General features: G+C 38.8%; 1 protein-coding gene and 1 long non-coding RNA gene across 3 annotated transcripts in view; both read right to left on the bottom strand.

Annotated features, from left to right (window-relative positions):
• Positions 1 to 2,398, bottom strand: part of LOC116064977 — a 39,535-nt gene extending 37,137 nt beyond the window's left edge. Inside the window, exon 1 of the long non-coding RNA XR_004108642.2 lies at positions 2,057 to 2,398. This is a non-coding gene — a long non-coding RNA (uncharacterized LOC116064977). The remainder of the gene's footprint in view (positions 1 to 2,056) is intronic.
• A 5,170-nt stretch (positions 2,399 to 7,568) lies between these two features.
• ubash3ba (ubiquitin associated and SH3 domain containing Ba) lies at positions 7,569 to 26,474 on the bottom strand. Of its 2 annotated transcripts, none has more exons than XM_031320384.2 (14): positions 25,652 to 26,474; positions 14,248 to 14,301; positions 13,817 to 14,003; positions 13,534 to 13,732; positions 13,036 to 13,205; positions 12,619 to 12,827; positions 11,793 to 11,937; positions 11,453 to 11,573; positions 11,219 to 11,341; positions 10,978 to 11,070; positions 10,292 to 10,436; positions 10,091 to 10,197; positions 9,449 to 9,549; positions 7,569 to 9,350 (listed from the first exon to the last, which is right to left on the bottom strand). In XM_031320384.2, the coding sequence occupies exons 1-14, from the start codon at positions 25,777 to 25,779 to the stop codon at positions 9,213 to 9,215; spliced, it is 1,920 nt and encodes a 639-aa protein (XP_031176244.1). In that variant the 5' UTR covers positions 25,780 to 26,474; the 3' UTR covers positions 7,569 to 9,212. The 2 variants fall into 2 exon arrangements, with proteins under 2 accessions (XP_031176244.1, XP_031176243.1); XM_031320383.2 differs by having other exon boundaries at positions 9,449 to 9,558; positions 25,652 to 26,473.
• Between the last annotated feature and the right edge of the window lie 528 nt (positions 26,475 to 27,002).

The raw sequence follows: 27,002 nt of genomic DNA, 5'->3' as shown, positions 1-27,002 counted from the left end.
TTTTAGGTATGTTTTGATACAGTATGTAAAATATATTGGCTCTGTGTAGCATCTAACAGCAGGATCTGTATTTCTAAAGTGTATGAATGTCATGTAGATGCTGCGATGTATATCTAAACAGCAAAGAAAATATACCAGAACATGACAGCCATCTGCATGTACCAGATATCACAACATGGGTTGTCCATCACAGAGCTATGGTGGGAAAAGCTAACAATTGAGGGCAATAGTTACTGAGTTAGTTATTGTACAGAATATACACAATTAGTTGTGCTACAAAATTATCAATTTAATGATTGATCATGATTAAAATAATGATGATTAACACTGTTAAGTCTATTTAGCACCAAATAACAGACAAAAAGGCAGTTACTTTCTGGTGCAGAAAATCAAACATCTAGTTAGCTAAAGAGTTTGTGGCTAAAAAAAAGACTTATTTACACTTATTAGAAATATTGGAGTTGGATGAATAATGCAACCCACATGAAGAACAGAGGGCTATTATGGCTAAAGGTTACTAATGCTGAGTTAAAGGACATTTTTAATGCTGTCCTGTTGTAATATAGAGTATATGTCTTCACAGGTCCACTTGGTTCCTAGTAATCGAGTTCTGACTCAGGAGCCAAGTTGGGCAGGGTCCAAATTATTTTCAAACAAATCAGGTCCAGGTTTTGTTCTACAGCCATGGGTTTTGGGTCTGTGTCAATTTTTATGATCGTGGATCCAAGTGGACTTGCTACAAGCTCTGATCATGTGGTGTATGTTACTCGTGATAATTTTTGACTTGCAGGACAAAAACATGTTTTTTAGTCAAGGCAGATAATGTGAACGGTGAAGTCAAGGGGAAAACACGTGTTGCTACTCTTTTTTTAATGAGGCTGAATTAAAATGTGGCATTTTTGAAAATAAATTTATGCACATCAGGCTCAGGTTATCCACAGGTCTTTTTCCAATCAGGTCCAAAATTGTGTTGTGTCTGGATGCTAGGTCTCAATAGTGACCTAAAACATTTCTGATCTGTTATAATGTCATGTTTAGCTCTGTGAACATTTGTACAACAAATACATGGAAAAACCCACGATGCTCATTTAACTTTTAATTCGTGCCACCTTTTTTATTTAATACTGCCAGAGTGATTAATTCTGCACTTGTCTGTCAACATCCATTTAAGCTGCCAACAATATTCACTACTGCCCTTAAACAAGCAGCCATACTATTTTAGCAGTTACAGTAGCAGGCTGTCTCTCTATTGCATTCATGATGCACAGCACAATGCATGCAAGCATCCACTGTGTCCTTTGTGCTCCTGATCATGCTTACCCATATTTATTTGAATATATTTGAATTTTGCGCAAGAACCACAGGTCCGACTACAAACATTGAAAAACAGCATTAAGCAACCATTTCACAGAACGTGAATACAGTGAATGACTACTGCAACAAATTTGCCAGGAATATCAAATATGGTATTTTTTGTTACAAATACCAAGGGTACATTTTCACAAATCAAACTTGTCCACAATGTTAAACTCTCCTGACATAATCTACCACCAACACTCCAGACTGATTGAGTTATTTACAATGGTATTATGATTGGAGTAAAGGTACATATTATTTGTTTACAAGTAGGCTGCTGTTACTTGAACCAGCAGGAGAAAATCCTGTCTGCTCTGGAGACATCACACTGTCCTGTTGCTTCCTGTGTGTGGAAGTGTGTGCCTGTGTTTATTTCTAGACATGTGAGATTTCTGAACAAATGAACAAAAGAAAACAAGACATACCCTGAAAGAACCGGAGCAGCTGAGTCTAATCCAAAGATGAACCACAGACCAGCCAATGCATCATAAAACCCAACAAACACAACACACGCCCCCACACACACGTGTGCACACACAAATTAACAAAGCGATAAATAACAGCTCAACTGTAGGAGTGCTACAGTACTGTACAGTTTATTTAAGTATATTACAGCAGTTGTACAAGAAGGTAAAAACTTTTATACTGATCCTGGTTGAAACCCCACAAATTAGAGTAACTTCAACGGTGCACAACCTACCCTTTTCAACACAAGTCTTCTTGTTGTCAGTCCTTCATTCCAGCTTGGCAAGTTTGTTCCTTAGAATTCTTTTGTCTCAAGATGGAGGCAGAAACTCTCCAAACTGAATTCTTTTGCTCTGAGTTTTTGTTATTTTCAGTCCACCAAGTCCAGTTCTGCTTCTCTCCTGCTGATTGCTGCACGAGCTGCTAGCATGACAGCATTGATAAACAACCAGTTAGAATGAGAGAGACCAGAGAGGGCTCAAACACACAGGTGCATGCTGGCTCCCAGCGTATACAAACAGAGAGAAGCATAGACAGCTCAGAGGAGCACAGTATGAAACGGCTCCTTTGCTAGTGGTTCCCCTTATGTGGGACTCCAGCCTTACTCCACCTCCCTCCTCCCCCTCCTTCTCCTCCCCTCCCTCTCTCCCCAACAGCTCTAAGACAGAACAAAAAAACTCAGAAGTTGCTGTTTCTTGAGCTTTTTCCTGTGAAAAGTTGTAGGTACAATACAGAACCCTTTTCTTTTTACTTGCATAATTCACAGAACAAACTATGTACAAGAAAGTTGAAGTGTAGCATGGCAACATCATATTCACATAAAATTCCCTGATAAACAGCGGCCATGTTATAACAAATGCATTACTGATCATAATTAGAAATTTTCAAAAAGTCTTACAGTAGCTATGCAGGCAAGAATGCCTATCATGATGATGGTGTTGACATTTCAGTATTATAAAAAAGAGGCGGGGGGGGGGGGGGGGGGGGGGGGCTTTTGGAAACATTACTAAATGCCTCCCTTGGGCAAAAGTTGGCCTCAAACAGCTCATGCTAGCTCTCACTTGCCTAATATTCTGAAAGCCCAAATAGCTTACAGAGGTCAATGCAGAACTGAAATGTTTTCCAAAATCAAGAGTCATCAATTAGTTGGTACCACTTCTATAGTTGAATGTTTAGATTAAGTCCAGCCATTTGCTGCAGTATATTCACATCCCCCTGTTCTTGTACTCTGAAGCCAGTTTAGCCCTCTTGAGAATATGTAGTGGCCTTACTAACTCGTGACAGCTGTGTCAAACCCTATTAGTGGTTAGGATGACTACCACCGTTGTTCAGAGGCTAAATCTTTAAATCACAAAACCCCCATCAATGTGAAATTATTCGAGCCATCTCCAGATATATTTATATTTGACTGCTGATAAGTAGTCCAGTCATTCTTTCAAAAAAGTCTACTTTGAACAAATGAGAATTATCACTTAATTCAACTAATGTAGCCTAATCCTACATTATCTTACCTTATCTTATCATTTTAAAGTTGAATTTAAGTCAATGTTACAATATTCATTGGTCCCACGGCCTTGCTTGAGTAGGTGACAGGTGTAACAGGTATGTTAGTGTAATATGAAGCATACAAATATGCTTTGGGTTGCGTATACACGTCTAGCCGGTCTGTGTAGGCAACTGTATTGATTAAAATAGAAGGTTATCATTTCTGTCAGACTGTGAGACGGACGAATGAAAAACAAGGTTGAAACTTTTTCTGTGTAGAGGCGCTGTCAGGCAGTTGCATTTTTAAAAGTCAGCAAACAGCCTTATGCTCATCCTGGATTTCTCCAGTTATGGTATAGAATCCAAAATGCTATTACAAATGACTGCACTTTTTCTTACAGCACTGGTTCAGCACAACTCAGTAGTTTCCTCCATTTTGCACTAACAAAGAAAACAGCAACAGCCTAGTTTACTGATGAGCAACAGTGCAGGCAATAGATCACAGGGACAGTGCATTTCGAACGAGGCCTGTTGTGCGTATTTGTGAATTTTTTTAATTCAGACAGCTCATTACACAGATCAAATATTTTTTTGATGGGGGCAGGGGGAATAAATGCTAATGTTGCTCCATGACTGCTGGATTTGTAAATAGGAAACTGTTTGCTCATTTGTTTCCCATTTTAACGCAAATAATAGATTTTTCATTTACACAATTACACCTTCTCTAATCATTATTTTTATATTAACAGATTCAATTATTATTACACTATGTGTAATGCAAACGTTATGATTCATAGTGAATAACCCACGCAAAATTATCACCCAACTCTGCAGTGCCCCTCAGCTCTACAAAGAGTTTTAGCATCTTTCCTTTTACGATCAACATCTACCTTTTTGATTCAATCTTAGCGTTATCATCAACATTGTTTCCAGCCACAGTAGGCAGCAGACAAAGTAAGCAACAAGGGAGCATCTAACAACTAAAGAGCTGGATAGTTCCCCCAGGAGATGGTGGAGCCCAAAACAGACCTAAAAGGAAATGCATGCCAGAACACAGCTGAAAGACATTGGTTATTATCTAGACCATACTGCTCAACAGGTGCATGGCTCAGAGGGTCATGTTCCTGTACCAGTTTTCCAATGCAACTAAATATCTAAAACTGACAAAGTAACAAGCCAGATTTAGGGGGAAAAACCATACCTGTGGGATAACAACATACAGGCTCTAAATACAGCTCTTGGATCATCACTGACAAATCAGTCCCTTCAAATCACAGTACGTTTTGAGCTTTCAGATATCATATTAATGCTAAAAGACTCAGATGATAGAAAATACAGTAGGTGAGTAGGGAGAAAGGAAAATCAGTTTTTCTCACTGGAAACGATGACTGGCTAATGACAGCTCCAGTTAGTTTTACAAGGAGTTTGCTATTTCATTGTTCAAGTGTGGCAGAGTGACTGCATATCTTGAAAATTAATGGTAGATGGTGTTTTTTGTTTGTGTGGATAAGAGCCAAACTGTAGTAGGCAAACAGCAACAGAGATGGAGTATAATGTAAGACAAATTAGTAAATACATTTTTTTAAAGAATATCGAATGATAAATTACAAATGAATCAATAAACTGATGTTTGAGATTTATTGAGTAATTGATCATCATTACACATAGGCACCTGAGCTGTACCCCACTGTTAGATTTTTTACATTTGAGCTAGTTTGGATCAAAAATAGTTACATCTGGCCGTTTTATATAAAGTATATGAATTAAAAATGACATTCCCATTCTTATCTAAGCCGTTTTCTCATATGAACTCCAGACAATGTCCAGAGAATCAGGTCTGGAATCCGGAGTTGCCCTTTCACACATACAACATGACATTTTCCATGTCAGACATGTTCTCACCTACTGGAAATACTCCATTTGGTTTAGGCAAGGGGTGCAGGAGGCAGGACATGACGCAAAAAGTATGCTACGGTTGTAATTTGGCATTGCAATCTAATCTGTTTCTTGACTGAATGCATTTTAAATTACAATTTATGTCAGATTTGCAAATCACCAGTACAGCTACTGTCCTCACTTTCATCAGAGACAGAGACAAGAACCAATCTCAATCAGATGTTTAACTACAATATATGTCTTAGACGAGCGAGTGCATGACTTAACACCTACCTGCTGCCTGCAGGGATGTTGGTCCAAACTGCCACTGTCCTCTAATACCCTGCAGGGAAATGCATGGGTGAAGTAACATAACCAGTAAGCACCAAGATAAATTATTTCACTCATGCTATTTTATGAAGAGGGCATGCAAATGTTTTACAAGATATGTTTCGGTATCAGCTGTTTCAATAGGAGAGTCAACAGTAATCAGCTTGTAAATGAGTTTTTCATTAGGGTCACAAATACTTCTTACAATAATCATTTTTCTGATGGTTTTATTTTTACAAATGCTATATCTATACAATGCTATACTACCATGTGGTCTTTTTTAACCAAGCAAAGTAACCCATGCTTTACTATATTCTCAGAGTAGTCTCATACATCATCTTTATCATGTTGGGTGAAAAAGCAAATCTCCTGACAGGGTCTTAAAAACTACACTAAAACTTTTTAATCTATTTAAATATTTACTGTTTGAATTAGATTTTTTTTATTGCCAAATTCCTACTGGTCCCGTCAGATAAAATACTGATTCTCTAGAATGTAGTGCACATAACCCACATAAAATGTTTAGAAATTGCTGTCCCATAGTTCAAGTGTGCCTGTAGTACACTATAAAAGGACTACTGATATTGGTCATCAAATAGCACCATCTAGTGGTGTACGTGTGAGTCAGACAGTGTATTATTTTTCATTTCTTTTTATATTATTTTGAAACATAAATAATTCTAATGTAACAACTAATATAGGGTAAATGTATCTTGAGATGACTTTCATTGTGTTATCCAGGGATCCTGCTTACCAAATAACCAAATGTAAGAATGTATACTTTCAGAGAACAGAGGTTTTACCATGTTCTAATGGTGTGTGCTGGTCAGAACCACGCTATATTGAATTTATGGTTAGCAACATTTCAGGGCACAAAAGCTTTCTTCATAATAAATTCAGAATTAATTATAATGATGCCTCATACATTCAAGACGGACTCTTATTTCATGATGTGTTACATTGTTTCATCTTTTTAATCAAGCAAGTCCAAGAGGAGAGATTCTGCTATACATTTTACACTTTTGACATAATTGTTTATATATATATATATATATATATATATATATATATATATATATATATATATATATATATATATATATATCGTTGTATTTCAGGCAATTTATGAATGGCATAATTAATATCGAAGTACGGCTGTATTTATCTTTGAAATTCATTATTTACTTTTTTGATAAAGTGAAGATGGTTAAACTGAAATCTGTATTAATTACAGTTATTTCAAAGGTTTAAATCCACATTTGTCAGCAGCTGTAAATGTTCACAAGATTAGGACCATCACCATTTACCTTGCATGCATGAAAGTTAAAATACAGCCAAGCATCACTTGGGATCACATTAATCAAAGTGCATTGTTAGCTTGAACTTAGGCGGGGCAGCTGTTTCCAGACCATAAAATCGCTTTCAAATGTACATTTAGATGGATGTAAAGTTAAATTGCTTACTTTTTTATCACCATATTTAACTACACTAGCTATACAATTATGAGCCAAGCCGCTTTAACAGTGTGGCGATACGTGGCTCAGTTTCGATTTATCACCTGCAACACGAGGCACCATTAGCTAGAAATACTCCTCTAGCTACCTAAGTGTAAACGTTATTATATGGCACCTAGCTAAGTTACAGCTGCTTCTAATGCCTTTAACGTTACCTTGAAAGGGTTGCTTTTTTGTTGACACTTCCACAGATGAAATCAACGTTTCAGCAGACTTCAAACAAACACATTAGCTAGCTACATGAACAAACACAAAATGCCTCACCTGAGTTAGCAAAGTACGGCTATCAGAATAACCTTTAGCTAGTAACCGACTAACTAAACTAGTTGGCTAAAGTAAGTCTCGCTGTACGTTAGCGTCTGTTAATTTATCACAAAAGTAAACGCTTCGTGCAGTATTCCTAAACGGTCTCTGTTTTTCCTTTTCCAAACATTTCAAGCTTATTAAAGTTAAGTATCAATAAATCCCCTTCAGGGTTCAAACTATCCAAAAAGTGCTTCTTGAAGAGAGGATTTGCCTGTTGGAGATATTCAGACATAGAAGCCTGACAAAAAGCGAGAATTAGCTATTTCAAAATCTGAATTCCTAAAGACTTCTGAGAATAGAGCCAGTATTCTGAAATGTATCATTAACAGTATCAACATTACAAATCTAAATTCTTAAACTGAATTATTTTCTTTCCAGAATTATGAGTCTCAGAACTAATAGACCAAGCATTGTGTCATGTTACAGGAGGAAAAGCACAGGTGTATTTAATAACATTAATGATGGCTGCATTCCTGGTGCATGTCGGGTCACTGGAATAGCTTACATGGATACTTAATAAAATGAGCCATCATTAATGTTTTTAATTACACCTGTGTTTTTCCTGCTATGACAAGTCAAAATGTCTGCTGTGGAAAAGGCTCTACTGTTTTTTTCATATGCCCCTTATTCTTTTTAATACTGCTCTGCATGTGACAGGTAGGCCAATTGCAATTGGTACTAAGTAAGATATAGTCAGTAAAAAATATTTGGTAGATGTTTTCAGCATCAACAGCATATTGACACAGATGCAAGACAAACAGTAACTGTCGAAGTGTTAGCTGCGCATTGCAATGCCTGCTCGTGTTTTTTTCTTCTTCTTTTAACAACAATAACAGCCGCACTGCCGTTTGTGTAAAAACAGAACTGAATATTAAGAGCAACCTTAATTCCCACTGATTACTATGTGAAGAAGTGATGTTTTCACAGAACACATGGCACAGGCTGGTATGTAACGGCCTTTATAACTCCACAACCTTGCTTTAATCATTTGTGAGTCATATAGCAAATAAATGGTATAGGCAGTAAGCACTTAAAGCATTTGACATAACCAAAGAAATAAAATGCAATTGAAAAGCAGTGTGGTTATCAGGCTTACAGAGTTTTAGGGTCGTGATGAACAAGCAAAGGTTTTAGTCAATGCACTCAACAGCAGTCTGTATTTCATTATATTCATGTTCTTAAGTTATACTGACTTGTTTGCTCATGTGGGTGGTAATCAAAACTGCATTACAGGAAGGTAAAATAGTCATGTGTGCACATAAATGTTAACTTAGTAGAATCACTTAATGATATGACATTTACAGGAATAAAACAGGTATCATAAACTACCCACCTCAGCACCAGGAACAATGAAGATCAGTTTTCCCCTGTCTGATTGTCAACATTTCTTTTGAGCTTTTTCGCAGGAGGGTCGTAGCTACAAGTTAAATAATAATTTCTGACACATGAAAAAATATTTCTGTGCTTTAAGTCTTTCTCATCTAGTTTTTGTCACACAGTGTGAGAAGGCAGCAGAGCACAAAGTCTTGTAGAGCCTGAGGAGGAGCCATAAAACCTAATTCATGCGTAACCATCAAGAACTATACATATTTCTCGTAGCACCTCCACATTTTGGGCAAATAAGTACAAACAAAGGGGGAAACGCAACAAACTGCCGTCCGATCTGTAGCTCATTTTTGCTGTGATCTCTACACAAACTGTATTTTCTCATTCCTGAGCTGTGCGTCTGAATACATTTGCATGATGTCTTTGACGGAAGCTAGACGTGTTTTGTTTTTTTTGGTAGTTGGGCTGGAGTTATAGCAGAAGAGTGGGTTAAAAATAAATATTTTTTCAGCAGTTCAGGGCTGCCCAAAAGATAGAGAGCCAAACAGCACATCTTCAGTCTTGTATTAGCATTTCCCTCCAGTTGAAACTGTGATTGGGTCCATGTGTCAGAGGCAAGATGGGTGGGTCGACCAGCTGCCACACCCCGGTCTCTCCCATTTCTTCACAAGCACAAAAACCCAAGTAAGGAATCTGCACAAAGAGACAACAGATGTGCATGTTATCAAAGAAAAAGAGATGAGGAGAGGATAGAAATGAAAGAGGCGTTGTAACTAAAGCAGCAAACTGACCTTTCGGACAACTTGGACAAAGTCCTTGGAGTTTTGGGGGCTGAGGCCTTGTATCTGGCGAGTGCAAGCCTCCAGCGAGGACGCATGGGCCACAATCAGGACTGTGTTTCCTGTGTGAAAGAGGTACAGAACAGAGAACCGCATTCCACAGATACCATTAGCTTTCTCTACTGTTTATGGGCACTCAGTTGTCAAAAATATGCAGCATGAAATGTTCGGGTTCTTTGACTTATTTCCTTTAATATGAAGATTAGGAAAGCATCCAAATTAAACATCTTGAATCAGAAGGCCAGCAAGCTAAAAATACAATGTGCTTATTGTGTCACCCTATTCAATTTCAAGGTTTTATGGTATGGTGTGTAGAGTCAAGTACATTTTCTTTGTGTAGGGGCAGCAAAGCAGGAGTCTGTTTCAGGCAGATCCCATTGTTTAGTTTTGATTTCAATGGCTCATGCTTAGTCTACAGTGGTCGCCAGAGATTCAATTTAAAACAGGAAAACATCAGTTAACAATAAGCATTAACATGTAATCATCTCGAAAAGAAAGTGGACTTGTAGCCAGTAAATGTTGCCAACATTTGGTGCTTAGTAAAGGTGGTATTCGTTTAAAACCCTGGATAATATGTTTACAACTCCACCTTACCCAGGCCTTTGCTCTCTGACAGGATCTCTCTGGTTACTTGGAAGCTCCTGCTGATGTATGTGTCATAGGTCTCTGACACCGCCAACTTACTTATGGGAATATGAGGTCTAGGGACAAAACGGTAAATAGAAAGGATAATAGTAAATTGCAGCATCACAGATAAAAGCTTATAGACGCTATAGCGTGGGTGTCGCTATGTACCTGTATGTTGTGTCAACACTCAGGTTAGCTGCAGCCAGCTCAGTTGGGGGGATCCAGACGGGTAAACATGTGCCTGCCACCCACTTCGTCCATTCAAACAATCCAGGCTCGACACGGATTTTTGTCTTTCCCTCCTGCTGGAGACCTGACACAGAAACACAAACAGAAACTGTCAGGCAGGAAGATCTCTCCATCTACTCTGTCATGTCAATTTGTCTTGCTCTTCCTTTACAGAAAATCTATAAATACATCTTCACATGAAATGTAAGACTCGGTGCAATAAGAGTAATGGTGATGGTCACGTGTCCTAACATGAAATAACTTGGAAGTTTAAAAGGCGGTGACAAAAAACAACATTCATTAGGTGTTTTGCTGTGATGGGAAAAAGAAGTTAGACCTCCTGATAAACCTCTTTCCTTTCCTATCCGTTGTGTTTCCTAATGTCTCTAGGTACCACAGTCTTGTTGTAAGTTTATATAACCAGACAAATCCTATTGAGATCCGAGCCAAACTGAAGGTTTCAGACCCAAAACTAAAAATCCATCATCATCATCATCATCATCATCATCATCATCATGCAGCAGTAACTTTTTGAAATGTATATGCCTAACATGTCAGCTGAAGAACCTGAATAGATGTTGTGTAACTTGTCTGTGACTGTGGTCAGAGTATTGAGGAGGTCCTACCCTGCAGAATGTGCTGAGCAGTCTGGATGCAGCGAAGAGAAGGAGAGCAGTAAACAAAGTCTATTGTTGTGTGGCTTTCTAACAGGGCTTCACCTGAAATGGACCACAATGCAGCGTGATTTCATTGTTATATAGACATAATCTTTACTGTATTTAACAATCCTTAAAAACCTAAAAGCCTCAGTAATCTATAATAATGTTTTAACAACATCCAAATAAACTGTATATAAGATGTACCCACCTACAAGACGGGCCTGGGTGGAGCCAAACACAGTAATTGGACAATCCTTATCATAGTCCCGGTGACCTCCAATTCTAGCTGGCAGGCTGGATGGCATGTTGAGATTAGAGCGAATGTATCGGCCTGGGGGGCAAACACAAATGAGAATCTTAAACAAGAAGGGATTACTAAACTCAAAAGTGTCTAATGTAAGCCTTCAGTATAAAAATGACTATATGTCCCCTGCAGGCTAACCTTTGGAGTCAAAGCACTGAGTAATCCAGTGTTTCCCAAACACCACATCCATCCTCTCCCCATGGCGACACACAAACAGTCTCATTTTGGACAGGGAGGATTGACTGGTTGGCCTCAACACCTGAAAGAAAGATTAATTTTAAATCGTGAAGCATTAGAGAAAGATTACATTAAATCAGCATTAAATCTTAAGCTCCTGCTGGAAGCATGCAGTAATTATTGGGATTATAACACACTCAGTGAGGTTCATGATGTTCTCTTCACTTCAGCATGCAGCCTGACGATACCTTTGTTTTTCTGCAAGCCATAGGAAAAGCCACATAATACAATAATGCTGTACCTGCATAGGAGGACAGAGGCCAGCAAGGCCGGGAGTATCCATAAGACTGTCAAGCAGACATTCATTCAGCTGTCCATCAAATAATAACCCAGACACGGCGCTGCCAGAGTTAGATGGAGAGGCACAGTTGAGCATAGAGTGAGACCTGAGGATCAGATAAAACACAGAAAATTCTACTTTATTCACACTTGCACTTTAAATACAACATCGTTTATCCACAGTGCAAAGAAAAAAACAAAAGAAGATGTACACACAATCAATAAACTCCTACAGATATACAGCGTACAGCATATGACCATAGAGAAACACAGGGATAAGCAAAAGTAAGGCACAGTGTAAAGTCAGTGAGCAAAAGTGGGGTTTATGTGTCTTGAAAACATCAATAGAGTGAGAACAATGAATGGAAGGAGGAAGGGAGGGAGCATAACCTGTTCAAGGAGTGTAGTAATGTGGGCGAAGGAGCCAGTCAAACGGTTAGTCAAGACGCAGGCCAAGATGATGATTCTTTTTCTCTCTTTCTGCCTTTAATCTTTCCAATCATCTTAGAAACATCCTCTTATTTGTGTGCATTTGTGCTTAACACTGAAGGGATTTGTGAATTGTCAGTTTTGAGATAACACCCACTGATTTGTGAAGTGGTTGCAAAAAGGTACATGTGGATTTGAGAAGCAATCAGTGATGATCTGCTACTTCTGTTATTGTATGTGCAAGTCATTGATCAAATCCGATCCCAGGGCCTCCCAGTAGGGCTCCTTATGTGTCATGGAATTTTTCATTATTAGAAAGAAACACATGGTGTTGTGGATATCGTGCTTCCCATCCTTACCCATGGACGACCCAAGTGTCAGACTCATCAGCACGGTTTACGTAGTTCTCAGGCAGCAGGCCCGACAGCCCCGATCCCAGCGAGGTGCCGTACAGCCAGCCCTCACTGGCACTGCTCTGCTCCACCGAAGACATGAAAATAAAGTCTCCTGGCACCAGCTCGAGCTCATCGTCATTCTGAGGCACATACGGGTACATGACTTGCAGTGTCTACAGGGGGCAGATGGTAAACAGCTTTTAGACAGAGGTACTGTAGAATAAACATGAAGATCTTGGATCTATTCTTTTAGGGATAATTACGATTGTAGCAACATTTCTTTCACTTCATGTCAAAAAGAAATTTAACTTAACAGACAAGTGGGAAACATACTGTACATGTTAAGAGGAAGTACTAATTTTGAATGGAACCAAATCAAACCTCATGATTAGCGAACCGTATATCCCGGGAGAAGAGCACAGCCAGCCAGTCACAACCTGAAGACACATCCACCGTTTTGGCCAACTTCTCCAAAATTGGAAGGTGACTGGCTTGGAAGTGGTATGCCAAAGTGACATGAAGTTGTTTCTTATGAGGCTCAACATGAACATCTGGACAAAGGAAAAAGAGAGAAATGTGCACAGCAGATGTATTTACGTATACTCATGACAATGACATACTGTTTTCCATTCTTTGGCGGTTCTCCACTGACAGAAAAATGAAAATGTATCTGGTGATACTGCTTGGCTCATCCCCAAAATATGATTACAGTAAACGCAATTAGTCCACAACTGTCCACATATGAATATCAAAATGAGAGCCTCTTAAACGGCGTCATTCTCGAACAGGCCTGGGGACATTAACCCTGTACACTGTGTCTACAAGACGGTGTACATGTTTACTGTGATTTCCATCAAAGGGACATAAGGGGCCTCAAACCTGCTTTAGCGGTTGCTTCAGTTGCAAAATCAGAAGCGAAACTCTTCAGCACCTCTGCCATCTGCTCCTCCACAAAGAGGCCAATAAAGGTTGAGGAGGTGTAGAGCTCCAGCGGAAGGGGCATTGGTATACGACCTTTCCACTTGGCCACGGTGGTCTGGAGAGCATCGGTCAGAGCCTCCACCTTCCCGTCGGCACACTGAGACAGCAAAACAGGAAGTTATCAAATGTAAAACTGCTATAAACAGCCAGAACATGAGCAATTATAAACGCTGACACTGACCATAAAGAATTGGCAGAGGGTGATGTGGGGGAAGATGTTGTGTGCCTTATTCTTGCCACAAGAGAGGCGGGACTGCTGCCAGAAATGTGAGAGCTGCTGGAGCAGCGGTCCACTGGGTCGCAGATACAACACATACTCTCTGGGCAGAGGGTCATCCAAGAAGGGGTCATCCACGTGGGAAAAGAGCCTGGAGCGACAGACAAGAATACACAAAGTGGTAAGTGAGGAGTGGGAGCTAAGTAGGAGAGAGGACGGCTGATGTCCAACAGAGGGCAGTACTGTTGTACTAGCACAGTGACACGTCAGTACAATGTTGAGAGGGTTAGGTCACTAGATGTTGTATTTACCATTACCAACATTCCTGTTTGCATTCCAGTTGTGCATTAATAACTGTGGGAGAGCATGTGGGTAAGAGTGTGTGTAGCTCTCACCAGTCACAAGCTGCCTGGACGTTTTTCCCTCCTGTCGAAACCAGAGCTTTCAAACTGCAAAGAGAAAGAGAAATGGAGATCAAAGCACAGTCACAAAATCAATAGTTTCTCTTCCGGACCGTGTTTATTAGGAGGAGATTGCTGTGCTTCCACGTGACCAATGAACAAAGAACAACCATCCCAAGAGAGCAGTAAAATAACCCTAATAATTCAGAACAGGAATTTATTATTCAGACCAGAGGTTCATGAAACAGCATTGATGCGGATTTAAAACACATTCTTTGCTATGAAAATATCAAAAATATCTGGTTCTATCTTCAGTGAAGTCTGTTCAGCTCAGTAGATGCAAATCCCAGTATGCAGTGTATACTGGGTTTAACATCTGAATGTGAACATGATTCTCTTCTTATTCTGTTACAAGTGATTCAGTCAATGACTTAATAATGAGCACTGTGTTATCGAGGAGAGGGTTTTTGGCGCCAAAACAGCTCACATTCTAGGTTAACAATTAATTTCCGTAGCAGCCAAATGTCACAATATTAAGACCCCCTAAATATTACAGTAAGAAAAAGGAAACGGCATCGTCCATGCCCTACGACATGATTTATCTGTGTCATTTCATAAAACTATAACTTCTTGAGACTTTTCTGAAACAAGAGAGAGCTGATTGCATGATTACTCTTGAGTGCTCAAAATCTAATTAGTGTCTTTTTATAAAACCTCTGAAGGGATTCACTGCTTCCAGCAGCTTTCTTCCGTTTCGAGGGGACTAACAGAGAGTATCTAGATGTGACTGTAATTCTTCATCTCTGCCCAGTTTTTCAGTCAATCAACGCATCAGTGGCATATTTTATGTATCACACTGGACACACTTGTCTGCAAAGCCTGTATTGTTATGTTTTGTTTTTATAATTGATGTGACTGTGGCCTGCTTGGTTTATCGTGGCTGCACTGCTGAACTGAACTGAGGTGAACTAAAAGATTTGCCACACATTAGCACAAACTTTCCACTTAAACAGAGCCTCCATAATGATGCCATGCTTTATCTAAAGGCTAACTGTCCATAAAGACAGCAGTAATTGTCACTGCGCTAAATGGCCAATCTAATGAAGAGTAAACAAACATCTACCACTGGTATTAAAGTAAAATGAACAAGCAGGAAGTGATGTTTCCTTCACTATCGCAGAGCCTCTGTTTGACTTAATTCACAGCATGATATAGACGTGTTGCAGCTCTCTATGTATGCCGATATTGACAGTGTCCATTGTGCCACTCCAGCACTCAAATTCGATGAGCTATTTTTAAATTTGTCCCACTGAGCGGGTACTAGATATGGCAAAGTCCCTGAACCCCGGGGCAGTGTGCCTTGACCGAGCACAGCATGCAGCATGGGAACGCCAAGGCTACATCAACCTAACAGATGGCTCACAGAGCTACTATATGCATGCACACACAAATATATGCAGGGTAAATCGGAATTAAAGACAGACAAAAAGCACAAGACAAAACTTGAATTAAAGTCTCCTGTTTGTACACTTTATCCTGGCAGACAGCAGCTGACAACATTTGACTTAATTAATCAATTTGTATTCCTACAGTATAAACCACTGCTGCATGTAAGACAGAGAATCATTTGCTGGCTACAGTTGTCTTATTCAGAGATTCCACCTAGTGCTGCGTGGAGGAGGAAAAGAAGAGGATTTTTCTCTCAGAAGGCATGATGGGATTACAAGCAGATGTGACTGAGGCACAATCCAATCCAGGCTAGAACATTGGATTGCTTGCCTCTTATCTCTGTGGTATTTTATGAGAGTGAACCCTTGAGACATGAAATAATAGAAAAGGTCTTACGCTCACAGAGAGGTTTACTTGAATTGAATCTGCTTTTAGGCTGCTTAAATGATTATAAACCCTGTTCCAGGTATAAATAATAATATTTATTTATGTCAAGCATGACATACAGCATGGTGTTGTTTTCCATTTTTACTTATTGATGTGGGACATACTTTTCTACTGGAGGAGGATAAATAACAGCAATGTCTAAAACAAAAGATGCTTTGGTATTTGCTCAAAATGTAATGCAGGAGGCTGGAGGTTAACCTTCAGGACTGTAAATGGGTTATGCAGTAGATGGAATAAGATGTTAACAGTGTGCATGGCTTTTCATGGCAAAATTTATATGAAAAAGACTGTACTGTCTATGCCAACACTTGCCAAAAGTTGTCCAAATATGAAATTAAATGATAGTTGCTCTTAATCATTTAATATTGACTATATGGTGCTAGCCTGATCTACTATTTATTTTTATTACATTTTATTACATTGTTCGCCTACAAAGCTTTACAGTGCGTATTTAGACTACAGAAAACACAAAAAATCATGAAATTTATATTTTATTATGTTAAGGAAAAATTGGATTTTTTGTACATTCAGCGTTAAAGTTGAATTTAAATGTTTAAATAAACTTCTTGTTTTTTGTTTTCTGGAGGATCCTTCTGCTTAGTGAGAAAATAGAAAAGCTTAGTGCACTAAGCTAGACAACACTGCTAGTGTGTTAGCTGAAGCCATCAGTGCCTGTAGCCCCACCCAGGTAAATAACCGCCAGCCGACACTGCGGACTTGTTATATGCTCACAATTAACTGTGAAGAATTACGTGTTTTGATAATAAATTGCCAATTCTGTTTTGTTTCCATTTCTCCAGACAGAAGAAAGCGGGACACGGACATCAGAAATTGACCGCCTGGAAGCAGCACTGGACAGAGATGGCGGAGATTAACAGGCACTGTCTCTCTCTTATGGGCCAGCTGGTCCATGTTTTGGCCAGGAAGACAGCACCTCTTGCACAATAGCCATGTGTGTAGCATCTGCAGTTTGACACTTAGTATTTTTAAAAAGTTAAAAAAAAGAAGAAAAAAAAGTTTGTTTTTGTTGAGCTGAATATTCATTGAAACAGTCATGGGCCAACTATCCTCAATAAATGCAGCTAACCCGGAGGCCTCTCCTTTGCTCTTATCAAGAACTGAGCAAGTTATTTTTAAACTGCATTTCCTGTTCACAGCTAGACAAAAAGCGTAGAGGGTGCAAGGAAGAGAAGTCGCCCCCTAGTATGGCCTTCAAATCAGCAGTAATTTTTTTAATTAATAACAGTGTCCATTATGAGATGAGGGCTTATAATTCATTTGCACATGTACTACAGCTGGAGGCAGTATTGGAAACTAATTCATTTTTAACTATATAAAATTATTTTTTCATCCACATATGGCAAGAGTTTTCAGTTCCTGTTCCCACATTTAACCCTACTACAGATAAAATGTTCTGGCTGCCTGTTGCGTGTTTAAACATCAGCATTTGTGGTTTTTCATATATGTAAATATTCTTTGGACTGTTTATTACAGCTGACCTTTTTACTAAACTTGGATATCTTCCAGGCTGCTAAAGAAAGTTATCGCTTTATATCAGACAATCTGCACACTTCGCATAGTATAGCATTAGTGTGAGGACTTTGGATTCCCGTAAACATTGTGTTTGAAGTTCCTGTGACAGGAATCAACTTTCATGGCTACATATTAGCCAAGAAGTAAAAAGGAATTCATAAACTTAAGCCAAAAGTAACAAGCATTTCAAACTGACGTTAACAATATACCATGTCACCCTGTCTCAACCTACACACACAGCTACATACTCCCAAGGGCCCCTCCCAGACTCGGCTCTATAGGCAAATCAATATGTCCTGTTTACAAGCCAACAGCGAACAATCATCACTAACTACTTTTCACTCCAACAGCGTTGAGGGCACCGCTGCTCCCCTCCAGACTGTACCCTAAAGAGCCTCATCAGCAGAGGAAATGTGCTTCCCTACGTCCAGTCTGGCCGACTATGCTAAAGCCTGGTGAGCCCATGCCGAGCCAAACACCAGATGTTACCGGCCTTTTCACTAGCTGACTGCCCAGTCCAAAAAAAAGAACAGTTTGAATCCAGCTTATGGCTTTGCAACAAATCTGTTCAGGATGTGATGTAGGACACAAAGACGGTCAAAGGGTGTGTAAAGTTGTAATATTATAATATATATAATAAAATTAGTGTAAATTAAAGTTTGACATTTGCGAGATAAATGTATTCACTTTCTTGCCAAGAGTTATATGAAAAGATAGATACCACTCTTCATTTCTGTGTATTAAGTAGCTAGAGCTGGGAGTCAATTAGCTTAGCTTAGCATAATGACTGGAAGCAGAAGAAAACTGCTAGCCTGGTTTACGCTAAAGCTGAAAAATCCACCTCTAAAGCTCACTATTTAACATGTTGAACCTCATTTGTTAAACCACACACAAACTGGAATGTAAAAGCTAACTGGCTAAAAGCAGCACAGTGACTTATGGAGTCTGTGCTAGTTACAACGCGTAACTTGCCAGAAAATTCTGATTGTGTATGGATTAAATACATCCTGTTACAGCTGGTTAATTAGATACATTTAGAGGTATTAGCAGGGTCAGAGCCAAGCTAGCTGTCTCCCCATCTGTGGCTACACTAAGCTAAGTGGCTGCTAGCGGTAGCTTCATCTTTATGGTACAGACATGAAAGTGGTAACAATTTTCTCATCTTACTCTTGGCAAGAAGGTGAATAAGCATATTTCACACAATGTCAAACTATTCAATTAATGGTGGGAATGAATGGTGGCAATTGTTTTGCGTGTTTTGGTACCACAACATTTTGTTTAGGGTCACTAACACGACCAGCTAATGGTTTTGCACATTCATACATCTTTTCTTTCAAGCTGACAAGGAAAACATTTCAGCACCATATCTTTAACAAAGCTAGCTGTTTACAGCCAGTGTCTGGAACTGCTTCTGCTCGTTTCACTTCATTATTTCTGAAGGAGAGAGCTGAGAAGTCCACAAGGGCAGACAGAGCAAGTCAGAGATTGACACCATTAACTGTGCGGGCCTTTGTGTGACTAAAGAATGTTAACAATTCTTCTCTAGGTGTCCATCAAGCATATCAGATTAAACAAATAATTATCAACGCTTATCAATTAAGTGTGCCGTTTCATCACAAGTGTTATTTTTAGCACTGCATGAGTGACGTCAGCGAAACATGTGAAAGTGAACAAAGCAAATGTTTTAATAAAGGGGCACAGTGCCAAAATAGTGATGCATCCCCCAGCACTCTTCAGAGTCCCACAATGTGTCATATGAAGCTAAGCGGACAAAGCATATGTTTGAGAGTTACAGCTGTTGTTTAAACACCCAAATCAAGACCTTCTTATTTTAATTAAACCTTGAAAATTTGATTTCCAGATCACACAGATCAGCTGAAAAGTGATCTGTCAGGAAGTACAAAGCCTCAGCAGAATTTTTAAACATTTATTCTGTTCAGTCAGTAAAGTTTGCAATCTTCAGGCCTTCTTTTAATGAGAAAAATGTTCTCAGTCAGTATACCAAACTTTTTTTTTCAATCTGTAAGTTACATGTGAATCCCCCTGCTTCAGCCACCCTCAAACCACCGTCTCAACAGAGCGCTTAGTAAAGGTCACAAGCCACTTTCAGAAATGGGCGATTTCCTCTAGTCTGTCTTGAGTACAAGCTTAGAGTTTGTTCTTGCACACTGCACGTGCAGGAACCAAAGTATCACATGCATGCATAAGTTATGTGTAGTAATTATTATGTGGAGCCCTCGTTTAAACTAAAAAGGTTTCTCGTAATGCTTTTTTGCATGTACGACTAAAGTGGAGTGAGACATGTAGTTGTAATGGCAGGAGTTATAAAACTGATGTCAGTGGAAGAACAGTCTGCATGCACACAGACTTCCTCTTTAAGACACAAAGGCTTCACAGACTGACAGGATGAAAAATATTAAACTGTACCGTACATAATGTTATCTCAGCTAGATGTGTTACAGCTCAGTAACCACAGGGGCTTTGAAGTCTTCGTTTGAGAAGCACAATGAAACAGTAATGAACATGTGAGAGGCGAAAGTTTTGTCTGTATGAAATAAGCACTGTATAAAAGCTACCTCAATAGTTGAATTACTATTAAAGCATACAAAACAGAGCTGTTCTATAGATTTTGCCGTTGTTTTATAAAAATGGAACTCACTACCAACCAAGATGAGGATGCATAATCTTAAACTGAGAGTGCCCTTTTGCATGACCAATTAAAATGTCAAATATCAATCAAATGGAAAACACTCAGTTCAACCTTTTTAAACAGACCAAATATCATAGATGCAAATGAATTAATGATATGAAATTTTAGATCTCTTAAAAGCTCCTAGTGAGGAAAAATATAAAAAACTGCAAAAGAGGATGCAAAGAAAAACACAAACCATTGAACATTTGTCATGCATGGTTGTTTTAGCCTAAGTGTCAAATTGTCAAATGTCATCAGGCAGTAGTCAGTCTAGTACAGAAACAATTTTTCAATTAATCAATCTAATAATCAGATGTGAGGATTTGCTGCTTTTCTCTATTTTATGCCATTGTACACTGAATATAATTGGGTTTCTGGACTGTTCGGAAAAAATAATCTTGTTGCATGCAATGAAGGACTGCACTAATCAGTTAAACACCACTGACATGCCACCATGACCCCCCAGTAATTGTTGCCTAATTATTTCAGTGACACTTTAGGAAAATTTACCAAAGAAAACATGACAATTGGCCAACAACTACAGATATAAATTGGCATTTGTATACATCTACAACCAGTCACAATTTTATTTATGTGACTTCAGAGTTATATATTTATTTAAGTAGTAATTGACCACTCAGAAAGGAGCCATATTGTTGTTGTGAGTACAGGGTTTCTGACCAAATTATGGCAGTTGATTTTTCCACACACCAGCGAAACTGTGAGAACATCTGTGATTGGTCTAAAATATCACACGATATTGCTGCATAGCCTTGCAGGAAAATTCTCTTCCTCTGGTTCAATGCCTCCGTCTACATCTTGTTAGTACCAGATAGAGTAAAAAGGCCTTGGCCTCCGTCACAGCAGTCAATGTTCTCTTACATTTTGGTCATCAACTTCCTGTTTCCCTTGCTCACAATTGCCACATTATTCCTCTGTGTAATGAAACGAAACAAAGCTGAAGTAGATACGAAGGAGCCACAGACATGCCATCTGTTTACTTTGGTGTTATAAGGTTGCTTCCCAGCACCTCATTTGTTTAAAATCAAGTGGTTAAATTCAGCTGTCCACTTTGTTTAGAACACAATAACTATAATTCAGATTCTTGTGTTCAGCCAAGCAGGACAGGGACTCTTTAGGGTGATAAGTGTTGCTCCCAATTTTCAGGTGTATATGTGACCAGTTATTTTGGCCACAAGCACAACATTTAAAACTGAACACGAACACACACACACACACACACACACACACACACACACACACACACACACACAATAATGTGTTTCTAATGAGATTGTTCCTCTATACACGAAATACACACTCTATACACAAAATATAAAGGAAAGTAACCTACAACAAATAATATTTAGCCACAGTCACGATGATACAAGGAAGTCCCCTTTACACAAGTGCAACGAGAGAAACGTCAGAGAACACATAGGCCTAGTTTACACATTAGGAAATGATTAATCATTAAATAAGAGCATGTTCCCAGGGATTAAAGGGACAACAATCAAAGATATACAGTAACATCACAACAGTCAGTGCCTGGCCATTTCAGTTCTCAGAGAAAATGTATTTCATGACAGGAGACTGCTCACTGGACCTTAACAGAGAGTTATTCAAATGTTAAGCCAAGTCTTCAGGATTTTATTTGTTACATTCTACAATTAGAAAAATATTTGTCAGGCTAATTCCTGCTTAAAAAATAGACTATATGGACTATATATGAACTATATTTTAACTGGATTAGATTTAGGCCAACAACAAAAAAATAAAAATAAAATAGATTCAGTATTTGTGTACATTATGTTGAGAAATTTAACTGCAATGGTTTATTTTACAGGTATGTATAATTTCCAAATAGGTTTTGGGAACTTTCTTGGAAAACACTATGTAATTGGTTACCAATTATAAAGAAAATAGAGGCAACATTCTCAAACAGTTATTTTTTTAGTTGATTTTTAAAAAACTCCTTAATTCAATTAAAAAGAATGACCTCAGTGTTTTCTAAACTCTTGGCTGTGGCTCTGGTTAAACCAGGTAATGGAGGAGGGAGGAAGGTGAAAACGTCCAAAGCATCTCATAGTTCAACAAAAATGATCTAACTCTACTTTTGTCCAATACTAGCATTCTGCAGCTACCAAAAGCAAAACAAACACGATGAAACTGTCATATTCTCAGTCGGATCAGTTTCCAAACCTGCTTCCGAGACACGTTCAGAACAGGGAGAGACCACTGTCCACTAGCTCCGATTACACTAGTCAATTCCTGAATGACTCAGCAGAAAATCCCCCCAATTAATATAGAGGGGCAGTTTCTGTGTATGTGTGTGCATGATTCATGCTCCCTACTGGCTTAAAAAACACTTCCTCAATCACAATGAAGACCTTGTTCCCTGAAGCTATGACTGATAACTGATGTTCCTATTATTCCTTCTTCCTCTCCCACCAAAGTCTAGGGAAGGGCCTGACAGCAAAAAGGTGCAAATCAGACGTTTATTTTGAAGTTTTACAGCAATGTGTCTGGGTTGGTGGTGGCTGAACCGAAGAGAAAGTAACAATCTGCACAGCCACAGATTTCCAGGAATTGGATTAGCGTCACACTACTGAAAGCTGGCATCGTGCACAGCTGCTTGTGTTTAGAAACACAACACTGACACATATTGTTACCTTATTATACCGTGTTATGGGGAAAGTGTTAGCAAACAGTTGCCTGTTTACACATCTATCAAGTTCCACTGTTAATAATAATAATATTAAAAAATGTCAGTATAAAAGCTTTAAGCATGAAAGAAGATTTTGTTGTACAAATAAATGTAAAACATTAAATTATATTCCTCAAAGTACAAAAAATTTATCTTTTTGGTATTGGTATCAAAACTTGGGTTTCGTGTCAGTGCTAGTATGACTTTTTTTTTTTTATATATCCATCAATACCCATGTTACTTAATTCTGTATATACTACTACTGTGATAACTACTGTGCCATAAGCTCCAGAGAGAAAAATCGAGCCAAACCAACACACCAAACTTAAACACCCCAGGGTGAAGTGCATAGACATCATGTTGCATTACATAACTATCTGTATCTTCTCATTCCATTGTTATTGTGTCTCCATTGACATTAGGCCAGACAGGCTTGAAGGTAATGACGTTGAATTATTCTGCCTCATTATAATTGTATTGCTTCAATCAAAGTATATTAGTCTGTCATCAGTAAAAGATGTGAGTCTGCCAATATAACCAACCGCAGTCACTCATTGTGTCTGCAGTGGTTCATTAAGCAGGAAGATAGAGCTGCAGTCTGGAACAACAAAAGCCTGGATGACCTTAGCCAGGTTTGCAGAAGATAAAAAGGCTTAATTTTGGAGGTATTGTATCTGTCTAGTTAAAAGAATAAAGACTGTTTAACACTTCTGGCCTAATTAGCACAACTCTGATAACTGCCAACAGTCATTCCTAAATTTTAGTCCCTTGTTTTACATGGGGAGACAGATTTACATCCTATAATTCAGACATTGAAACAAGAAAAAGATCTGGGAGTTAATCACAGCACCCTGAGATTACTGTCGCTGCTGTCAGAGACTCAAAGTGAACTATTCCAAATTTCTTTTGTTACATGGGAGTGAGACACAATTTATAGACACGCTGCACATACAGAAAGGCTTTTGTGTAAGATAAGGCTGTTCAAATCATCAGGCTTGATATATAATTTGGGAGTCACTGACAGCCCGAACAATGAGAAGGGACATTATGATAATAGATTGCATATTTAGGTAGAGTTCATACAGTGAGAGAGCAGGCTGAGATGTAAAATGTGTGACCATACGTGCCACATCAAAGGCTGTAGTTAGGTGTAAAAGGATTAAAGCTGGTGTTAAATAGGCATAGTGACCCTGAAGAAAATAGGCTAAGATGGGTTTTATAAAGCATACTTTGAAACATAAATGTTACATTCTGAATGTCTATAAAGTTACTCTCTCATTCATGCAGCACCTCCATATTTCACATTTTTATAATTTCTCTGGTTAAGAGAAATGCTTCTGTTGATTTTTGGTCACATATATTAAGACTTAATGCCAAATGCTGCTTTAAATTCCCTTATGAAATTCATATGAATAATCTACTATAATCAATACAATCAATGTACGGTTTAACTGAGTAGCAGACTACACATTATTTTTTAATACAATTACATAATCCATACACTGCATTCACAAGCCAACACTGCTTGTTTCCTGGCAACTTCTCTCAAAGATGAATGAGAAGAAGTGGTGAGGAGCATGAAAGAATGCCCACAGGATCAGGTTTTCATTGAAAAACAAGAAGAGTTGGCGAGGGAAAGGCGTGACTCAGAAAACACTGAACATCGCTCGTATTTTTTTTTTGTAGTGGGAAACATGTCCAAACAACATATGGACACGTATACGCACAAACACAGCAACACAAATACTGTACCTATACAAGTGATGATGCTGTTTTTCTGTTGCATTGCTGGTGAAAAGTAACTAAAGCACAGTAAGTGTATTAAGTACTTTTATTAAGTAGCACTTGCGCTTTGAATATTTCAGAGGCAATTTTTACTTTTACTTATTTATTTGCTGTTACTGGTGACTTTGCAGACAATACGCATATACAATATGTTGCATGTTATACAGTACATTTAACTACATGACTGTATAAAATAGTTATAAAAAAAAAAAAAAAGCTCCAATTACACTATCCACAACATCAAAATGCAGCTTATGTGTTTATATACAATATAAAACTGACAGGGTACTCCAACTATAAGTACACACATACACTTTTACTTTTGAACTTTAGGTACATTTTTCCGGTTATACATACTTTTCTTTAAGTAAAGTTTTGTACTTGTATTGAAGTGTTGGCAATTTTGTATTGTTACAAGGATCTGAAGATGCTACTCTGCATTGCACTTATCATGTAGCAACAACAACCATGTTATAAAAGGTCAACGTAAGTTTGTATTTGACACAAAAAAGAGACCAAACTCAAGACCATGGCACACCAAAAATCTAAATAAGTGACATTAAATCATTTTGCATAACCTTGCTGTGGTCCAACATGCAGTATGGCTGTGTATTCCAGAGCAAAAACTACAGTTAAAACAGTTAAAAGGGGTCATTTGACTTGACCCCAATGACGTGTGTGTGTGTGTGTGTGTGTGTGTGTGTGTGTGTGTGTGTGTGTGTGTGTGTGTGTGTGTGTGTGTGTGTGTGTGTGTGTGTCTTGGGACAGTGCAGCTGTGTACTCACGCCCTGGTCTTGGGGAAACCCATGGACAGCAGCACGTCCAGAGTGGACCCATGTTTGATGGTGCTTGGCCGGCTCTGGCGCTGCCTCCGCGGCGTTACTTTGGCATAGAGTTCCTCTTTAGCTGCCATAATTCACTGCTCCATCGGTATGTCAGGTCCTCTGCTCCGCTGGTGTATTGTCATTTATCAACAAAAAAAAAGAGGGATGAAAGCGGTAGACTATTTAAACCAGGATGACTTGTGTAAGGCGGAAGCACGTATAAAACGCCAAACCTTCTGAGGAAACGAGCATTTTTCTAGGTTTGACAAATGCTCTGAGCTGGATCAAGCTGCCTCCTGACGGCTCGCACATAAAGTCAAAACCATCAGCAGGGGGGTCAGCCATGGGAATTCACTTCTGCTCTCTCCACTGTGACCCCGATACACAGTGCGAGGTGAACATGTCTGGTTCCTGCTCGCCCCTCTCATACGGTCCGCTGAATGAAAAATCAGATGTTGTATGAGCTTCCTTTTCCACACGATGTCTTATTTATGAATGGATCCTGAGTGAGAGGAGGTTTAGCCTGTAAAAGGTTGCAGCTTCAACTGCGCGGCCCCTTTAGTTAAAGGAACAGTACACCGAGTTGTGAGAGGACAGGAAGTCTGTGCGTTTTTAAGGCGGAATATGGGTTAAACTGAGAGTAACACACACTATTCTCGGTTAGACGCGCTTTTGTTACACTTATGCAGTAAAATTAATACTAAATTAGTTTAGACAGTATGATGAAAAGTGCCGAGATCTTATAATAACACATCCATGGGTAGGGCTGGTGGAAAATGTTCGTCACTCTTCCTGTCTGCGAAAGTGTGTCGACACTCCACGCATGCGCAGTGTACATTAAGGAGATCAGCACGCCATCCTTAGTTGCCATAGTAACGTAGGGTAGCAAACTTTGTAAACATATCCTGACATAGGCTATATAGGCTACATTTAAAAAAAAAAAAAAATAACAATTTTATAGTTCTATAGTTATTTTAATTAAGTTCCCTTTTTACTCATTTAAGTGTATACATTTTATTTTGAAATGTGTCTGTGGTGAGCAAAGTTAATATTATACATCCATGGCACAGGCGTACATATTATTAGACTGGGCAGAACTTGGCCTTATGTCATAACCGGAAGCATTTCTGTGTATTATATAAGGAAACTGCCTCCCATTTTTGCATTTACAGTTTTATGTGAACTGCCAGACCTTACTCAACAGTAGGTTCAGTGTCTCCATCAAAGGTGACAGGAAATGTGAATTATGGCTGGATGCTAGATGTAAACCTCACTTTTGTCATTTTTATACATGTGTTCTCAATGTCATAAT

The sequence above is a fragment of the Sander lucioperca genome, chromosome 13 (genome assembly GCF_008315115.2).
Source record: "Sander lucioperca isolate FBNREF2018 chromosome 13, SLUC_FBN_1.2, whole genome shotgun sequence".
In the NCBI taxonomy this organism is placed as follows: Eukaryota; Metazoa; Chordata; class Actinopteri; order Perciformes; family Percidae; genus Sander; species Sander lucioperca.
The sequence above is the reverse complement of the archived record's forward strand: the minus strand, read 5'-3'. Positions and strand labels throughout refer to the sequence as shown.

Excerpts from the sequence above, each read along its gene's own strand:
- ubash3ba (XM_031320383.2), bottom strand. The coding sequence starts at position 25,779 with ATGGCAGCTAAAGAGGAACTCTATGCCAAAGTAACGCCGCGGAGGCAG. Across the intron at positions 14,302-25,651 it reads GGTTTCCCCAAGACCAGGGC|TTTGAAAGCTCTGGTTTCGA; the intron begins GTGAGTACACAG and ends TTCTCTTTGCAG. Across the intron at positions 12,828-13,035 it reads TACGGTTCGCTAATCATGAG|ACACTGCAAGTCATGTACCC; the intron begins GTTTGATTTGGT and ends TGCCCCCTGTAG.